Below are 15,016 nucleotides of genomic sequence, written 5' to 3' on the forward strand. Positions count from 1 at the left end.
GGAGAACATTACCCTGAGTGACATAGTCACGCAAAGAAAGACAAATACTACATGATCTCATTTATATATGAAATCTAAAACAATCAAATTCATACAAGCAGAGAGTAGAATGGTGGTTACCGGAGGCTGGGGGCAAAGGGGAGATGGTAGTCAATGGCGGGATACAAAGTCTCAGTTAAACAGGAAGAATAAGTTTGGTTTTTTTTTTGAGATCAACAGTATATAGCATGCTGAATATGCCTAATAATTGAGTACTGTACATCTTATCACTAAGAATAAATTTCTTATGTTTTCATCACAAGAAATGTTAAATACTTGAGGTGATAGATATAACTAGCTTAATTTCATCATTCTATATTGTATTAAAAATCAGGCGTGAGCCACCACGCCTGTAATCCCAACACTTTGGGAGGTCAAGGCGGGTGGATCACCTGAGGTCAGGAGTTCAAGACCAGCTTGGCCAACATGGTGAAACTTTGTCTTTACTAAAAATACGAAGATTAGCTGGGTGTGGTGGCGGGCGCCTGTAATCCCACCTACTCGGGAGGCTTGAGGCAGGAGGTGGAGGTTGCAGTGAGCCGAGATCACGCCATTGCACTCCAGCCTGGGCAATAAGAGCAACATTCCATCTCAAAATAAAATAAAATAAAATAAAATAAAAGCAAAAAGAAAGAAAGAAAAGCAAAAGCAAAGCTGAAGGAAGATTTTCTTTTTTTTTTTTCTTTTTCAAATATACCTGAAGTAGGTACTTGTGAAATTATTGTACAGAGAAGTTGACAGATTCAGCAGGTTAAAACACTGAAATTTGAGGACTGTTTTTGCAATCTGTACTAGGAAAATAGTTGGCACCAAAAGCAAGACTTAGATTATTTTTAGTGCCTCAAGCTTGCTTTCTTAGATAGGGCTTATACATTCAACTTCTCTGAGAAATTGATCTCAGACCGGGAGCATTAGAACTGGAAGATACAGTCAGTTTCCTTTTGTTTGAGTCCATGGAAACACGGTAGGTATGGCTGAAAGGGGTCAGATTTTCCTGTCAGAAAATCTGAATTCCTCAAATAGGATTTTTTCCTTTTATTTCAACTCATTTTGCAGCAGTATTTGCAGACGTGAGAGGGATGATCAACTTGCTTTGACCTTTGTAGACATGGGTCTACAAATCCAAATTTAAGACTTGAAATAAAGCATAAAGATTAGGATCTTTTAGACTTGTTGAACACTGAGCTCATTGGTCAGAGTAGTTTACTTTAATCTTTCTAAATAATCTTCTACAGGAAACTCTGAGATGCCCTTCAGATATGGAAATTGGGTATAGCTGTGACCTGTTGTGAACCATGTATAAAAACTATTCTCAACTTTTCTATGGATATAGTGATACTAGAGACTACCTCAAATACTATGTACACGAATACAAGTATAATCCCGATGCTATTATAATATTAAGTCTTAATATAAATGATATTTGGAGTTTTTATACAGTTTTTATTATAAAATTTTAAGGAAATAATTTCATATGAAACATCATCATTAAAAATTACTACTGTCTGCCCAGCTTGGTTTAGAATGTGAGACATGTGAGACATGGCTCTGGTTGAATCTAAGTATCTTAAAGTTCATCAGCAATCAATGACTGGATGCCTATCATGTGCCAGGTATTCTAAGTGCTGGGATTAAAGAAGTAAACAAATAAAAGAAAATCCCTGCTCTCAAATAGAGAGGTGAAATAGATGGTATATCAGATTGTGGTAAGTTCAATGAAGGAAAAAAATGATAGGAAGGTAAATAGTGGGATCCCATTCCCAGTTCAGTACCATGCACATGAGAATCTTGGTATATTTCTTTCTTCTATCCGCCCCCTAGCCCCCCCGCAGTTGCAGGGGTCAGGGCTGGTGGTATGCATGCATGACAGCTGTGGGTGCATGTAAGTAGTGATGGCCAGTGGTGGAAGTCAGGATCACCTCATATGGCTGTGGGGGTTGGGGCTTATGGCATGCACACCTGTGACAGTGAAAATTAGTGATGATAGACATTGAAGTCAGTTGCACGTGTACACACAGCTGCAGGGTCAGCCATGGGTGTGCAGAAGTGGGAGCCGTCTTTGTGTATTTCTGAGGAGAAAAACAAAAGCAGAGCCTTTGCAGTCACAGACCTGGGTTTGAATTCCAGTTCTGAAGGCAGGCAAGTTACTTAACCTCAGTTAGGTCCAGAGTCTTTGCATCTGTAGAATGGGGATAATGATTCAATCTGTTTCATATTGCTATGAGTGTTACATGAAAAAATGTACAGAAAGCACTTAGCACAGTGCCTGGCATATAGAAAGGACTCAGTAAATGTGAACTGTTACCATTACTCTTATTATGTTACATCCTGGCTTTCTTAGCATCACTGACCCTGCTTCTTGTTACTTTAGCTTCAGGCTGGGCCCTACTGTCAATGGCCAGCTCACCTAGAAGTCCAGCAGGGATCCACTGACTTTGTCACCTTGAACCTCACCCTTTCGTAACCTGCCCACAGGATCAAGCATCTCTAGTACCTATGCCTGCCCCAGCTATGCTGGAACTTAGTACGCCCATGGGACAGTGTCCCTGGTACAGAGTAGGAATATGAATGTTGATACTTTCTCCCCCAGCGTTGCCCAGAGAGTAGTGCAGATGCAGTAAATACCAACAGGCAGACTTCCAAGTATGCCACTTTTTGTTTTACTTAAAATTCAGTAATTTTTAGAAGGCACACAAATTAAGTAGAATAACACAGTTCTTTTTTTTTTTTTTTTTTTTTTGAGAGACAGGATCTTGCTCTGTCGCCCAGGTATAAGTGGCACAATCAAAGATCACTGCAACCTCAACCTCCCAGGCTCAAGTGATCCTCCTGCCTCAGCCTCCTGAGTGGCTGGGACTATAGGCACGAGCTATCACACCCAGCTAATTTTTCTACTTTTTGTTGAGATGGGGTTTTCCCATATTGCCCAGGCTGATCTCTAATTCCTGGGCTCAAGTCATCCACCTTCCTCAGCCTCCCAAAGTACCGGGATTACAGGCATGAGCCACCATGCCCAGCCAGAACTCTTTATCTTTAGCAAGAGAATATCTGTATGTGTGTGTGTATGTGTTTGGGGTGTGTGTCTAGCTATGAAGAATATTTCTCTTGTGAAATTATCTCCATTAAGTACTTAAAAGTATCAGTAATCCCTTCTTTTGAGAAGTAATGTATCTTTAGTACACAGAAAAGAATTTAACTCTTGTGGGTTTGATCATAATAACTTTATTTTTGTCTCTTATAAAGGAAAAGGCCAAAGTTGTTGAGCCCCTGGACTATGAGAATGTTATTGCCCAAAGAAAAACCCAGATTTACAGCGACCCCCTCCGAGATCTGCTTATGTTTCCAATGGAAGATATATCTGTGAGTTCACAAGCACTTCTTTAAAGAAAAAAGCCCCTATTTTTCAAGCCAGTTCTTACAGCAAGAATGTTCTTTATGTTCTAGATCTCGGTAATAGGTCGTCAGCGCAGAACGGTGCAGTCTACTGTACCAGAAGATGCTGAAAAGAGGGCCCAGAGTTTATTTGTCAAAGAGGTAAGAGGCTCAAAGGCCACAGAAGAATATTCTTCATATATTTAAAATATATACAATATTTATATGTCTTTATATATTTGTAACCTGTTTATAAATAAATAAATGTAAAATATTTAAAGTAATCTTCCTTTAATGTAAAGATAAAATAAAATTATTAACATTAACTGGCCTAAATAACAAGTCTATATGATGTTAACAAGTCTATATGATGATAAAGCTTAAACATTTCCACAAGGTGCATATGACCTTAGTGTTTTCCTTTTGGATTTGTATACTCTTTGCACTGGGAGTCAGAGTATTCGAAGGGCATATGAATTGGGATTTATTGCCAGCAACTGGGTAAGAGAGGCACAGTTAATCCATAAAGGAAGATCCCAGTACCAGTAATTGCCAAATGGTTTTAAAAAGCCTGTCGACATAGTACCAGACTTTTAAAAGGTGGACATATATTTACTTTTCCTATATTTCAAATTCAAGATTCCTATTTTCTTTCAGTGTATTAAAACCTATAGCACAGATTGGCACGTGGTAAACTACAAGTATGAGGACTTCTCTGGGGACTTTCGAATGTTGCCATGGTAAGTTTAGCATTCCAGGTAAACATGCAACAGGAGAATTATTAAGCTTTTTTACCTTGTTAAAACCACTTGTCGGCTGGGCGCGGTGGCTCAAGCCTGTAATCCCAGCACTTTGGGAGGCCGAGACGGGCGGATCACGAGGTCAGGAGATTCGAGACCATCCTGGTTAACACGGTGAAACCCCGTCTCTACTAAAAAATACAAAAAACTAGCCAGGCGCAGTGGCGGGCGCCTGTAGTCCCAGCTACTCGGGAGGCTGAAGCAGGAGAATGGCGTGAACCCGGGAGGCGGAGCTTGCAGTGAGCTGAGATCCAGCCACTGCACTCCAGCCTGGGCGACAGAGCAAGACCCCGTCTCAAAAAAAAAAAAAAGAAACAAAACAAAACAAAACAAAAAACCACTTGTGAGGCCGGGCGCGGTGGCTCATGCCTGTAATCCCAGCACTTTGGGAGGGCGAGGCGGGTGAATCACGAGGTCAGGAGATCAAAACCATCCTGGCTAACATGGTGAAACCCTGTCTCTACTAAAAATACAGAAAATTAGCTGGGCATGGTGGCGGGCACCTGTAGTTTCAGCTACTTGGGAGGGTGAGGCAGGAGAATGGTATGAACCCGGGAGGCAGAGGTTGCAGTGAGCGGAGATCGTGCCACTGCACTCCAGCCTGGACAACAGAGTGAGACTCCATCTCAAAACAAACAAACAAACAAACAAAAATCACTTGTGAAACCTTTCAATTATAATTTGTAATAAAGCAAGTATTCAAATAACCTACATGTTTGGTTAAATGCAGTGTTTTGGTTAATTGAATAGGTTTTAACTTTCATCTTTGAAATTCTTTCCAAAATGTACGAGAGCTCACTTTTTGGCTTTAGTGAACCTGTATTGATCATAAACTAAAATTTAGCTGATGGTGGATAATGTAGTGAGCATTTTCTAGTAGTGTCAGTGAAAAAGCTTGATGATAATTACTTCAGTTTGGTGAACCTAGCCATCCCTTGGAAAAAGTACATCTCTTTCAATTGAATTGAAGGAATGGCATGAGCACACTGGCCCAGGAGCCAGACTGTTAGGGCTCAAATCTTATTTCTACCACTTACTAGCTGGATGACCATGACTCAGTCACTTAACCTGTTTGAGCTCTCCATTTTCTCATCTCTAGTACTGATTCCTCACAGGATGTCATATGGGAAATGTTTTTGGAACAAATAGCAGAGGAATAAGACATTGTTTAGCTTTTTGTAGTTTTCAGAGCACTTTCCAAAAGAGGAGAAAACTGAGTCCTATATGGACAGCCTGGTCCTTGGGGAAAAAGAAAAAGAAAAAGAAAACAGAGTCCTAAAATGACCCGTCCAAGGTCATACCACAAACAAATGCAAGAGCCAGAATTACACTGTTGCCTTTTTTTTTTTTTTTGAGATGGAGTTTCGCTCTTGTTGCCCAGGCTGCAGTGCAGTGGTGTGACCACTCCACTCACTGCAACCTCCGCCTCCTGGGTTCAAGCGATTTTCCTGCCTCAGCCTCCCGAGTAGCTGGGCTTACAGGCACCCACCACCACACCCAGCTAATTGGTTTTTAAATTATTTTTGGTAGAGATGGGGTTTCACCATGTTGGCCAGGCTGGTCTTGAACTCCTGACCTCAGGTGATCCACCCACCTCAGCCTCCCAAAGTGTTGGAATTACAGGCATGAGCCACCACACCCGGCCTGTGTTGCTTTTTGACCCGGGGAAGGAGAAGTTCTGCCATCACTAACAGCTCTGGCACAAGATCCTTAGCAACTTCTGCCCTCCCTAAGTTTCTGGGCTTAGTTATGTCTTCCCTGCTGGCCACATATGTGAAAGTCCTTACAGAAACAAAAACTTGCAGTAAGTTTACTCAAAGGGGAGAATCTGAATTTGGAAAGGAGAATAGGATGTCTTGGCATTTTCTTGTTTGTGAAAGAAAGAAATCTGCTCATCTTGCTTTAACTGTTGTTGTCATTATTGTTGTGTTTTTGTTGTTGTTGTTGTTTTTGGTCTGTTCTGTTTAGTTTCTAAGACAGTTCTCTTATATTTGCAGTAAATCTTTGAGACCAGAAAAGATTCCTAATCATGTATTTGAGATAGATGAAGACTGTGAGAAAGATGAGGTAAGAATGGGGGCAACAGTGAGGTAACTGTGCTAGTTTTCTCACGGTCAGTTTGCTGAAAAAGATTTCAAAGGGAATTTCTTGAGAAAATATGAAGGAAAGAATTGTTTTGGAATGATCTGTGGCCAGCTTTCAAACTGGGTGCTTTTCAATTTTTTTTTAATTACTGTATTTGCAAGTAGGAAAAAAATCAAGTGAGAGGGGCTGTGATTTGTACATAAACATGTTCCCCCACCTGTGGGACATGCTTGTGGAGTTGCTTTTCTCGAGTTGGGCATGTGGTGTGGTGATTCATCTGGACTCTCCTGCCTGATAGATTCCTCTTGGGACAGATGGCCCGGATGTCTGTGACATTTCGAGGTGCAGTTTGACTGTTTACATAATGCAGAAGAGTTCCCAGAAGAGAGCCCATACCATTCAGTAAATACTGAGTGCCTACTGTGTGCATAGCACAGAGCCTTTCATTCTACTGTCAACTATTTTAAATCCTCGTGGGGAAGAGGGGACTTTAAGTTTTAATTAGGAAACGGGCAGGGCCTCATTCTGTGCCCCTAAATGTTTGGCTAATTAGATGGCAGGCTGGCTGTTGTTTTACTGATTATTTTTGTTCTATTTCAGGACTCATCTTCTTTATGTTCTCAGAAGGGTGGTGTGATAAAACAAGGCTGGTTGCATAAAGCAAATGTAAATAGCACCATCACAGTAACCATGAAGGTAGGAAGTAGTTATTATATTATTCCATCATTTTAACGATATTGGCATTAAGTAGCCTATCTGGAAACAATATTTATTTTACAAAGAGCCCTAGCAAAAAAAAAAAAAAAAAAAAAAAAAAAAAAAAATTTTTTTAAAAAAAACCCCAAAAAAAAAAAAAAAAAAAAAAAAAAAAAAAGGAGAGGATTCTCACAGACGTATGGAATTTAAAAAATCTAAAACATCAGGATAAATTTAGAAGTGTAACTTTTTTAAAGACATATAATGTAATGATTATCTGGTGAATCAGGATGTTTAAAAAGGAGGCTGTCAGTTGAAGGAGGAAAATAGCTTTGAAAAATGGGCATCAAAGTTTCATATGTAGAAATGACCTTAATGAGTGGAAGGACAAGTAATCCATTTCTTTAGCAAACATTAATTAGGTGCTTATTACATATTAGTCACTGTGGGGAAATATGTAGATATCTAAGATGGGGTCCCTGGTCTCAGCCTCCGGACTAGACAAGAAATATACTATTTTAACTAGTATACAAAGCAGTCCTTTAGTGCAGTCAGAACAGCCTAACTAGACAGTTTTGTAATTTGGCAGGATAGTGAGTTTGCATAAGGGGTTTATGTGAGATAAAAGTTGAAACGTTGAAAAGAGTAACATTGGGCTGGGTGCAGTAGCTCACACCTGTAGTCCCTCCTCCTTTGGGAGGCCAAGGTGGGTGGATTGCTTGAGGTCAGGAGTTCGAGACCAGCCTGTGCAACATGATGAAACCCCGTCTCTACAAAAGATACAAAAATTAGCCTGGCGTGATAGCACACACCTGTAGTCCCCGCTACTCAGGAGACTGAGGTGGGAGAATCCCTTGAGCCTGGGAGACGGAGGTTGCGGTGAGCCGAGATGGCACCACTGCACTCCAGCCTGGCAGCAGATAGAGAGTGTATCTCAAAGATAAATAGATACTTTTTTTTTTTTTTACTAAAAAGGAAAAATTGTGCAGAGCCTTGAACGCCTTGGACATGAGGTTCACTTATTTGGGAGGCTGTAAAGAGCCGTTAAAATCCAAAAAGAAAACAAGTTACATGAGGATTCTGAGCAGAAAAACAAATTATGCTCTGATACCAAATATAACTGTTCTTTCAGATATTCAATATAAAATCATGTGGTTTTCTGAGGATGATTCACACTTGCATTAAGTATTGAAGGTCATTCTATCTTTCACACAGGCTGCAAGTAGAAACCATGGGTACCTACCAAGGGAAGACTCAAATTTTATCTTAATTTAATATTTTGCCTGCTGCCTTCCCTTCGGTGATCATGTCCTGTTCTCACTTTCATTTTCAAGCCCTGAAAATAATGAATCCAAGTTGTAGGATGCTTCCTGTATATCGCTTGCACCTAAGCATGGGCCTCAGCAAGTGGTGATAATAAGAGAACCCATTTATTGAGGACTTAATATGTACTAGGCACCATACGGGGTGTTTTATATTCTGTATCTTGTTTAATTCTCATGGCTGCCCTATGCAATACGTACTGCTGACTATTCTTAGTTTATAGATTTGGAAAGTGAAGCTCAGAGAAATTCAATAATTAACCAAAGGTCACACAGCTCCAAGTTTTCAGAGGTAGGATTTGGACCTAGGTAGGCTGTAGTCAGAGCCTATGCTCTTAACCAGTATACTGTCAGTGCTCACCAGCTGAATGAGACTCAAGGCTTTATTACAATGTATTTCCTACCAGAGTTATCAGGTTCAGAAATGTACGTGTGAAGGTTACATTTCTGTGTGGATTATCAGAAAATGGTTGTATAGTTTTTGACTGCATTCCCCTTCCCAAACATTCTCAAAATATTCAAATAGGGCCGGGCAGGGGGCTCACAGCTGTAATCCCAGCACTTTGAGAGGCCAAGGCAGGAGGATCACTGGAGCCCAGGAATTCGAGGCTGCAGTGAGCTATGATCGCGCCACTGCACTCCAGCCTGGGCAACAGAATAAGATACTGTCTCTAAATTAAATAAATAAATGCATGAAGGAATGAATGGTTTTACCCACATTTAAGCCTTAGCCGCACATTAAGTAAATGTGTGAAAATCTGGATTCATAAGATAAGATGTTAGGAAATTAATATCTTTACAGAATAGTTCGCCAGAGATTCCTTTCGTTTAATACCTTTCAACTTTAATTTGCCTTACAAATAACTTCTAATTTTATAGGAGTCCATATAAGGCAAAAAGCACATGCTTTACATTTTCTCTCATAATTTGTGAAATACACATTGATTGATTGATGTGATAGGAGGAATTGATGGCCTCTCAAAGATGTCCATGTCTTCATCCTTGGAACAGTCAGTGGTCCCCTACATGGCAAAGAGGAATTAAAATCACTAATCGACAGGAGGGAGGGTATCCTCAATTATGTGGGTGGGCCCAGTGCAATTTCAAGAACCCCGTAAGTGGAAGAGGGAGGCAGAAAAGGACAGTCAGGGAAAGAGATGTGAGAACAGAAGGAGGGCCAGAGAGAGATGCTGCGTTGCTGGCTTTGAGGATACAGAAAGAAGTCACAGGCCGAGAAATGCAGGCAGCTTCTAGAAGCCGGAAAAGGCAAGAAAATGGATGCATGCATCCAGAAAGGAACATAGCCCCGCTGACACCTTGATTTTAGCCCCGTGAGACCCATGTCAGACTTCTAACCTGCGAAACTATAAGATAATAAATTTATGCTATTTTAAGCCATCAAATTTGTGGTAATTTATTACAACAGCAATAGGAAACTAACACAAACTAGGCAAAGGTTGATTGTTCAGCTTGTGGGTTTCATCTCCCTGAGCTTGGGAACTCTAGCACTAACAGTGGCCAGGCAGGAGCCATACATTCATAGAGAGTGTGGTGAGTCCAAGGCAACCTGGTGACCACATAGCCCACAGCTGAAGGGGACAGCTGCCACTTGTCTCCAGCTAATTGTTGTTTTGCTGTAGCTGAGCTAGACTCTTTGCTTTGCCTCTTTTTATCCTCAGCTGCTCATATTCTGGCTGTGTGTGTGTGTGTGTGTGTGTGTGTGTGTGTGTGAGAGAGATCATTAACATATAAAAACATTTATTATTATTATTATTATTATTATTTTTGAGATGTCTCCTGGCTCTGTTGCACCAGGATGGAGTGCAGAGGTGCAATCTCAGCTCACTGCAACCTCCACCTCCCGGGTTTAAGCCACTCTCCTGCCTCAGCCTCCTGTGTAGCTGGGATTACAGGCGCACGCCACCATGCCTGGCTAATTTTTGTATTTTTATTAGAGACGGGGTCTCACCATGTTGGCCAGGCTCGTCTCGAACTCCTGATCTCAAGTGATCCATCCACCTCGGCCTCCCAAAGTGCTGGGATTACAGGTGTGAGCCACTGTGCTTGGCCTATTTCTTTCTTTTTAAAACCTCTACCAAACAGTAGGCAAAGGAAGGGAAAGAGGAATAAACCAAGTTAATTGATTATAGGAAGCTATACAACTTTTGTCTTTATTTTTATCATTTATTTATTTGGTTTTGAGACAGAGTCTCACTGTGTCGCCCAGGCTGGAGTGCAGTGGCGTGATCACGGCTCACTGCGGTCTCAAACTCCCAGGCTCAAGTCCTCCCACTTCAGCCTCCCAAGTAGCTGGGACCACAGGCACATAGCACCATGCCCAGCTAATTTTGTTTGTTTTTTTGTTTGTTTGTTTTTGGTAGAGATGGGGTCTCCCTATGTTGTGCAGGCTGGTCTCAAACTCTTGGACTCAAGTGATCCTCCCACCTTGTCCTCCCAAAATTCTGGGATTACAGGCATCAGCCACCATGCCTGGCTACTGCACAGCTTAAAAAAAATTAATAGGAAATACTTTGAAATGCAAAGGCCATATTGAGGTTTGGGAACTGTTTCTGGTTATGAGTTTCATTTATCCCCACTCTTTTCCATTATAGATTATGAATCTCCATTTTGGATTTCTGGGAGCTAAATATATATCCTTTACTCTTCTGATTTCATCTCCTGAGCCATAGCAGTAGTGTTGTATTTCAGAATTTGTCACAGCTAGAATGGGAATCAGAGGAAGGTTCAGCTACAACCTTCTGAGGCGTTTTGCCAATATTACTTTTTCCTATAATAATTGTATTTTGGGCCAGGCGTAGTGGCTCATGCCTGTAATCCCAGCACTTTGGGAGGCCAATGCGGGAGGATCACTTGAACCCAGGAGTTTAAGACCAGCCTAGGCAACATAGCGAGACCCTGTCTCTACAAAAACAAACAAAATTAGCCATGTGAAGTGGTGCTCCCCTGTAGTCCCAGGTACTTGGGACATTGAAGTGGGAGGGAGGATCACTTCAGCCTGGGAGGTCGAGGCTGTAGTGAGCAAGATTGCACCACTGCACTCCAGCCTGGGTGACAGAGTGACACCTTACCTCAAAAAAACAAAAAAAAACCAAAAACATGTTTTAACTGTTATTTAGTTCAACGTTATTGAAATTAATTGGAACTGCAGTGTTGACACATCATTTTTTCATGTTCTCTTTCTGTATCAATACAGGGCATGTGAGTGTACAGGGCAGAGGATTGAAAAGGGGGAGCAGTTATATAGTTTCCAGGCTAGAACTTGAAGTGAGGGCCAAAGCACAAGTCCAGGCCTATGAAACAAGGCACACTGGGAGAGTCTGGTTTGTACCTTTCAGTGCTCTGTTACAGGGTGGGGGATCGTATACGTTTTTCCTGCGTCAAGTCTGGATTGTTTCAGGCATAGGAGGCTAAAGCTAAAGATGGGGTGAGCAGCTGACCCAGCTCTTGGATAATTGGAAAAGGCGGAGGCAGAAGAACTGAGACAAAGGGTTGACAGAGTTTGAGACACTCTGAAAGGAAAGTTTCTATGTATTTTTTTCTACTATGGTAATGTTTGAAGTGAAGAATACTAATGAAGCTCATAAGCAAATGGGAAGATGACTCAGGTGTGCTATTATCTGAGTCATTTCCCCAATCCTGGAGGCAGGTTTATACTTAGAGCATCTGGAGTTCCCTGCCCGCTAGGAACTCCAGCCCACACTGGTAAGAAGCATTGGTAGATTTAGCAACTAGCACCTCAGGGCCAGAGCTTGCAGAGTTGAGAGAAAAGAATCTTTTCTTTTTGGAAAATCCAAGCTTTGATAGCCTCTGCACACTCACAGCAGACTAACTGGGAAGCAGCAGCAGATCTGGTTGTTAATCATGACTCAGTGGCAAATAACAGCCTCCATAAGCCAAGCTTCTTCCCTGTGTTTTATCTGAGCTTATTTGATGCCCTGTGGCTTGACACTGGCCTGCAGATCCCTCTGGAATTGCTAGGGAATAAAAGCAAGGCATCTTGATGCCTTTTAGAGAGAGGTGTACGTTTAAGGGTCTTTATTCATTAAGAAATTTCTAAATTTTAAAAATTATGTGCAGGGCACAGTGGCTCACGCCTGCAATCCTGGCACTTTGGGAGGCCAAGGCAGGAGGATTGCTTGCATTCGGGAGTTCGAAACCAGCCTGGGCAACATAGCAAGACCCTGTGTCTTCAAAAAATAAAAAAATTAACTGGGCGTGGTGACGCATGCCTGTATTTGCAGCTACTTGAGAAGCTGAGGTGGGAGGATTGCTTGAGCCTGGGAGGTCAAAGCTACAGTGAGCTGTGATTGCATGACTGTGCTCCAGCCTGAGTGACAGAGCAATACTCAATCTCTTAAAAAAAATTATAATCAGTTCTTTGGAAAGTTTGAAATTATGCACAACTTTAAACTGATTTTAGAAATAGATCTGAGTTGTTTTCCTGGACATTTTGACTGTTAGAAATAAAGGAATCTGCCCAGGTGTTCATGACCAGCCTGAGCAACATGACGAAACCTTGCCTCTACAAAAAATACAAAAGTAGTTAGCCAGGCGTGGTGGTGCACTCCTATAGTCCCAGCTACTCTGGAGGCTGAGGTGGGAGGATCACCTGAGTTCAAGAGGTGGAGGTTTCAGTGAGCCGAGATTGTGCCACTGCACTCCAGCCTGGGTGACAGAGCGACACTCTGTCTCAAAAAAAAAAAAAAAAAAAGAGGGAGGGAGGGAGGACTCTAATAGCAAAGGAGGAGGAATTGTATCATGAGAGAAAGTGCAAAAATAAAACGAAAGAGTATTAGAAGAGACTCAGCAAAGTGCAGTTGATAAAAGGGAATTAGAAGATTCCAACTTTATAAGATCTTTTGAGAAAGGCAACCACATGGTTTTAATGCAACCTAAATAATATAGCCAAAGTAATTTGTATATGGGTTGCTTTAGAAAGTTCAACCTTCCTAGCTAGCTTGCCAGTTTTGCAAGAACATTCAAGTCGATGGTTCTTGCAATGACTTGCAATGCATTCAAGTCGATGGGCTCTAGGTAAAAGACGGGCTGGTAGAGGAACTAGGCTGAATTCTTCGTATTGGAAGATTATAAGACCCCATATTTATGGAATAAAAATTTATATTTTCCCCAATATATAGCTTTCCACCTCCTCTGGTCAGTTGTTAAGATATAATCTACACCACCTTCTGAAATGGGCATATTTTCCCAGAAGTGCTTGCTGAGTATAACCTCATTGTTGGCTGAGAAACTTGCCCTGAGGAGCCTGGGCTACAGGAAAGTTGCGAATAATGTGCATCACTCCACGAGTCACAGTGCTCCGTGCCCAAGCACTTCCTCTCACTGAAGAGGATGCTGGTATCATGCAGTTCTTGCAAAAGCTCCGTTGCGCTGGGTGTGGTGGCATGTGCCTGTAATCCCAGCTACTCAAGAGGCTGAGTCAGGAGGATCACATGAGCCCAGGAGTTTGAATTGAGCCCAGGAGTTTGAACCTGCAGTGAGCTGTGATTGTGCCACTGCACTCCAGCCTGGGCACAAAGCGAGACCTCATCCCTTTAAAAACAAAACAAAACGAAACAAACAAACAAACAAAACCAACGCTTTGTTGGTTGTTTGGGTGCAGTGAACATTTAGCACTTATAATTTGCTCTGTTCTTTGTATTCAGGTTAAAACAGGACAAGCCTTATCATAGCGGTTAATTTCTTCAATTTGTGGTTTCTAGTTAATGAGGATGTACCTTGTTGCCACTCTTCAATTCCTGGAAAAGTATTAGAGAGAAGTTTTAAGATGTCGTAGAGAATGCATGATCCTTTAGATAGAAACCGCAATCCTAACAGACCCCTATTCATTTATATCCTCTCTTTCCCAAGTAGCTGCTAGAGACATCTGCTTTATTCAACTTCTTTTCATATCAACGAAGGAATTTAATGTGGGCTTAGATAGCTGTGATATTGGACATAGCCTTCCCCTGGTATTTAGAACTATTTTTTCCTAAGAGATATAATGATATATGGAGGAATTTAATCTTCAGGGTGGTTTTTGCATTTTTGAAAAATTGCTGCAGATTCTTGGCCAACTCCTGGGACACCCACCTTTATGCATCTTTTTGGCTCAATTTGGTCACATTCCTCTAGCTCTCTCCTCCCCATTCTCAGCAATTAAACATTGAAGTGCCTTGATATGATATCAGGGTTGCAAGTTCAACTGGTTGATGTATGACTCACTTCTAGTGCCCTTTAAAATTTGTTTTGGCACAAAAGAGAGCCATTTGTTATATATCCAGAGTCCAAAAGTCCTTAACTCCTTAACTCTTCCAGGAGGGATTCTCCCTCCTCTGCAGTGGGAGAACATCAAATCAAATGAGGATTTGACCTAAGAAAGCACATAAGATATTAAAATAATTGCTAGGAGGTCAAGGTCACTATGTGTATTAGAACGAAAGGAAGAGAAAATATTTTATTTTTCATATGTTAGTCCAATTGTATTCTCAAATCTACCAGACTGTCTCTTACAGCTAACAAATGGATTGCATTCCTTTATTATGCATAAGAGATTTTTTCACTGATTTGTTTTTTATGTTTTGTTTTCCCTCATTCATATTACTTCTCAAAAACCATTTATTAGGTGCTTCCTATGTATCAGACACTATTGGGTATCAACCAATTCATGACCAAATAGGTAAT

The 15,016-nt window shown here is 41.3% G+C and overlaps 1 protein-coding gene across 2 annotated transcripts in view; it reads left to right on the forward strand.

The window, feature by feature from the left end:
* The window catches only part of DOCK11 (dedicator of cytokinesis 11), a 188,719-nt gene that overhangs the window by 42,918 nt on the left and 130,785 nt on the right, over nt 1–15,016 (forward strand). For both annotated transcript variants that reach the window (XM_025373267.1, XM_025373266.1), the window contains exons 2-6: nt 3,283–3,399; nt 3,484–3,573; nt 4,069–4,151; nt 6,209–6,278; nt 6,897–6,992. In XM_025373267.1, coding sequence (XP_025229052.1) covers nt 3,283–3,399; nt 3,484–3,573; nt 4,069–4,151; nt 6,209–6,278; nt 6,897–6,992 — 456 coding nt within the window. The remainder of the gene's footprint in view (nt 1–3,282; nt 3,400–3,483; nt 3,574–4,068; nt 4,152–6,208; nt 6,279–6,896; nt 6,993–15,016) is intronic.

The sequence above is a fragment of the Theropithecus gelada genome, chromosome X (genome assembly GCF_003255815.1).
Source record: "Theropithecus gelada isolate Dixy chromosome X, Tgel_1.0, whole genome shotgun sequence".
In the NCBI taxonomy this organism is placed as follows: Eukaryota; Metazoa; Chordata; class Mammalia; order Primates; family Cercopithecidae; genus Theropithecus; species Theropithecus gelada.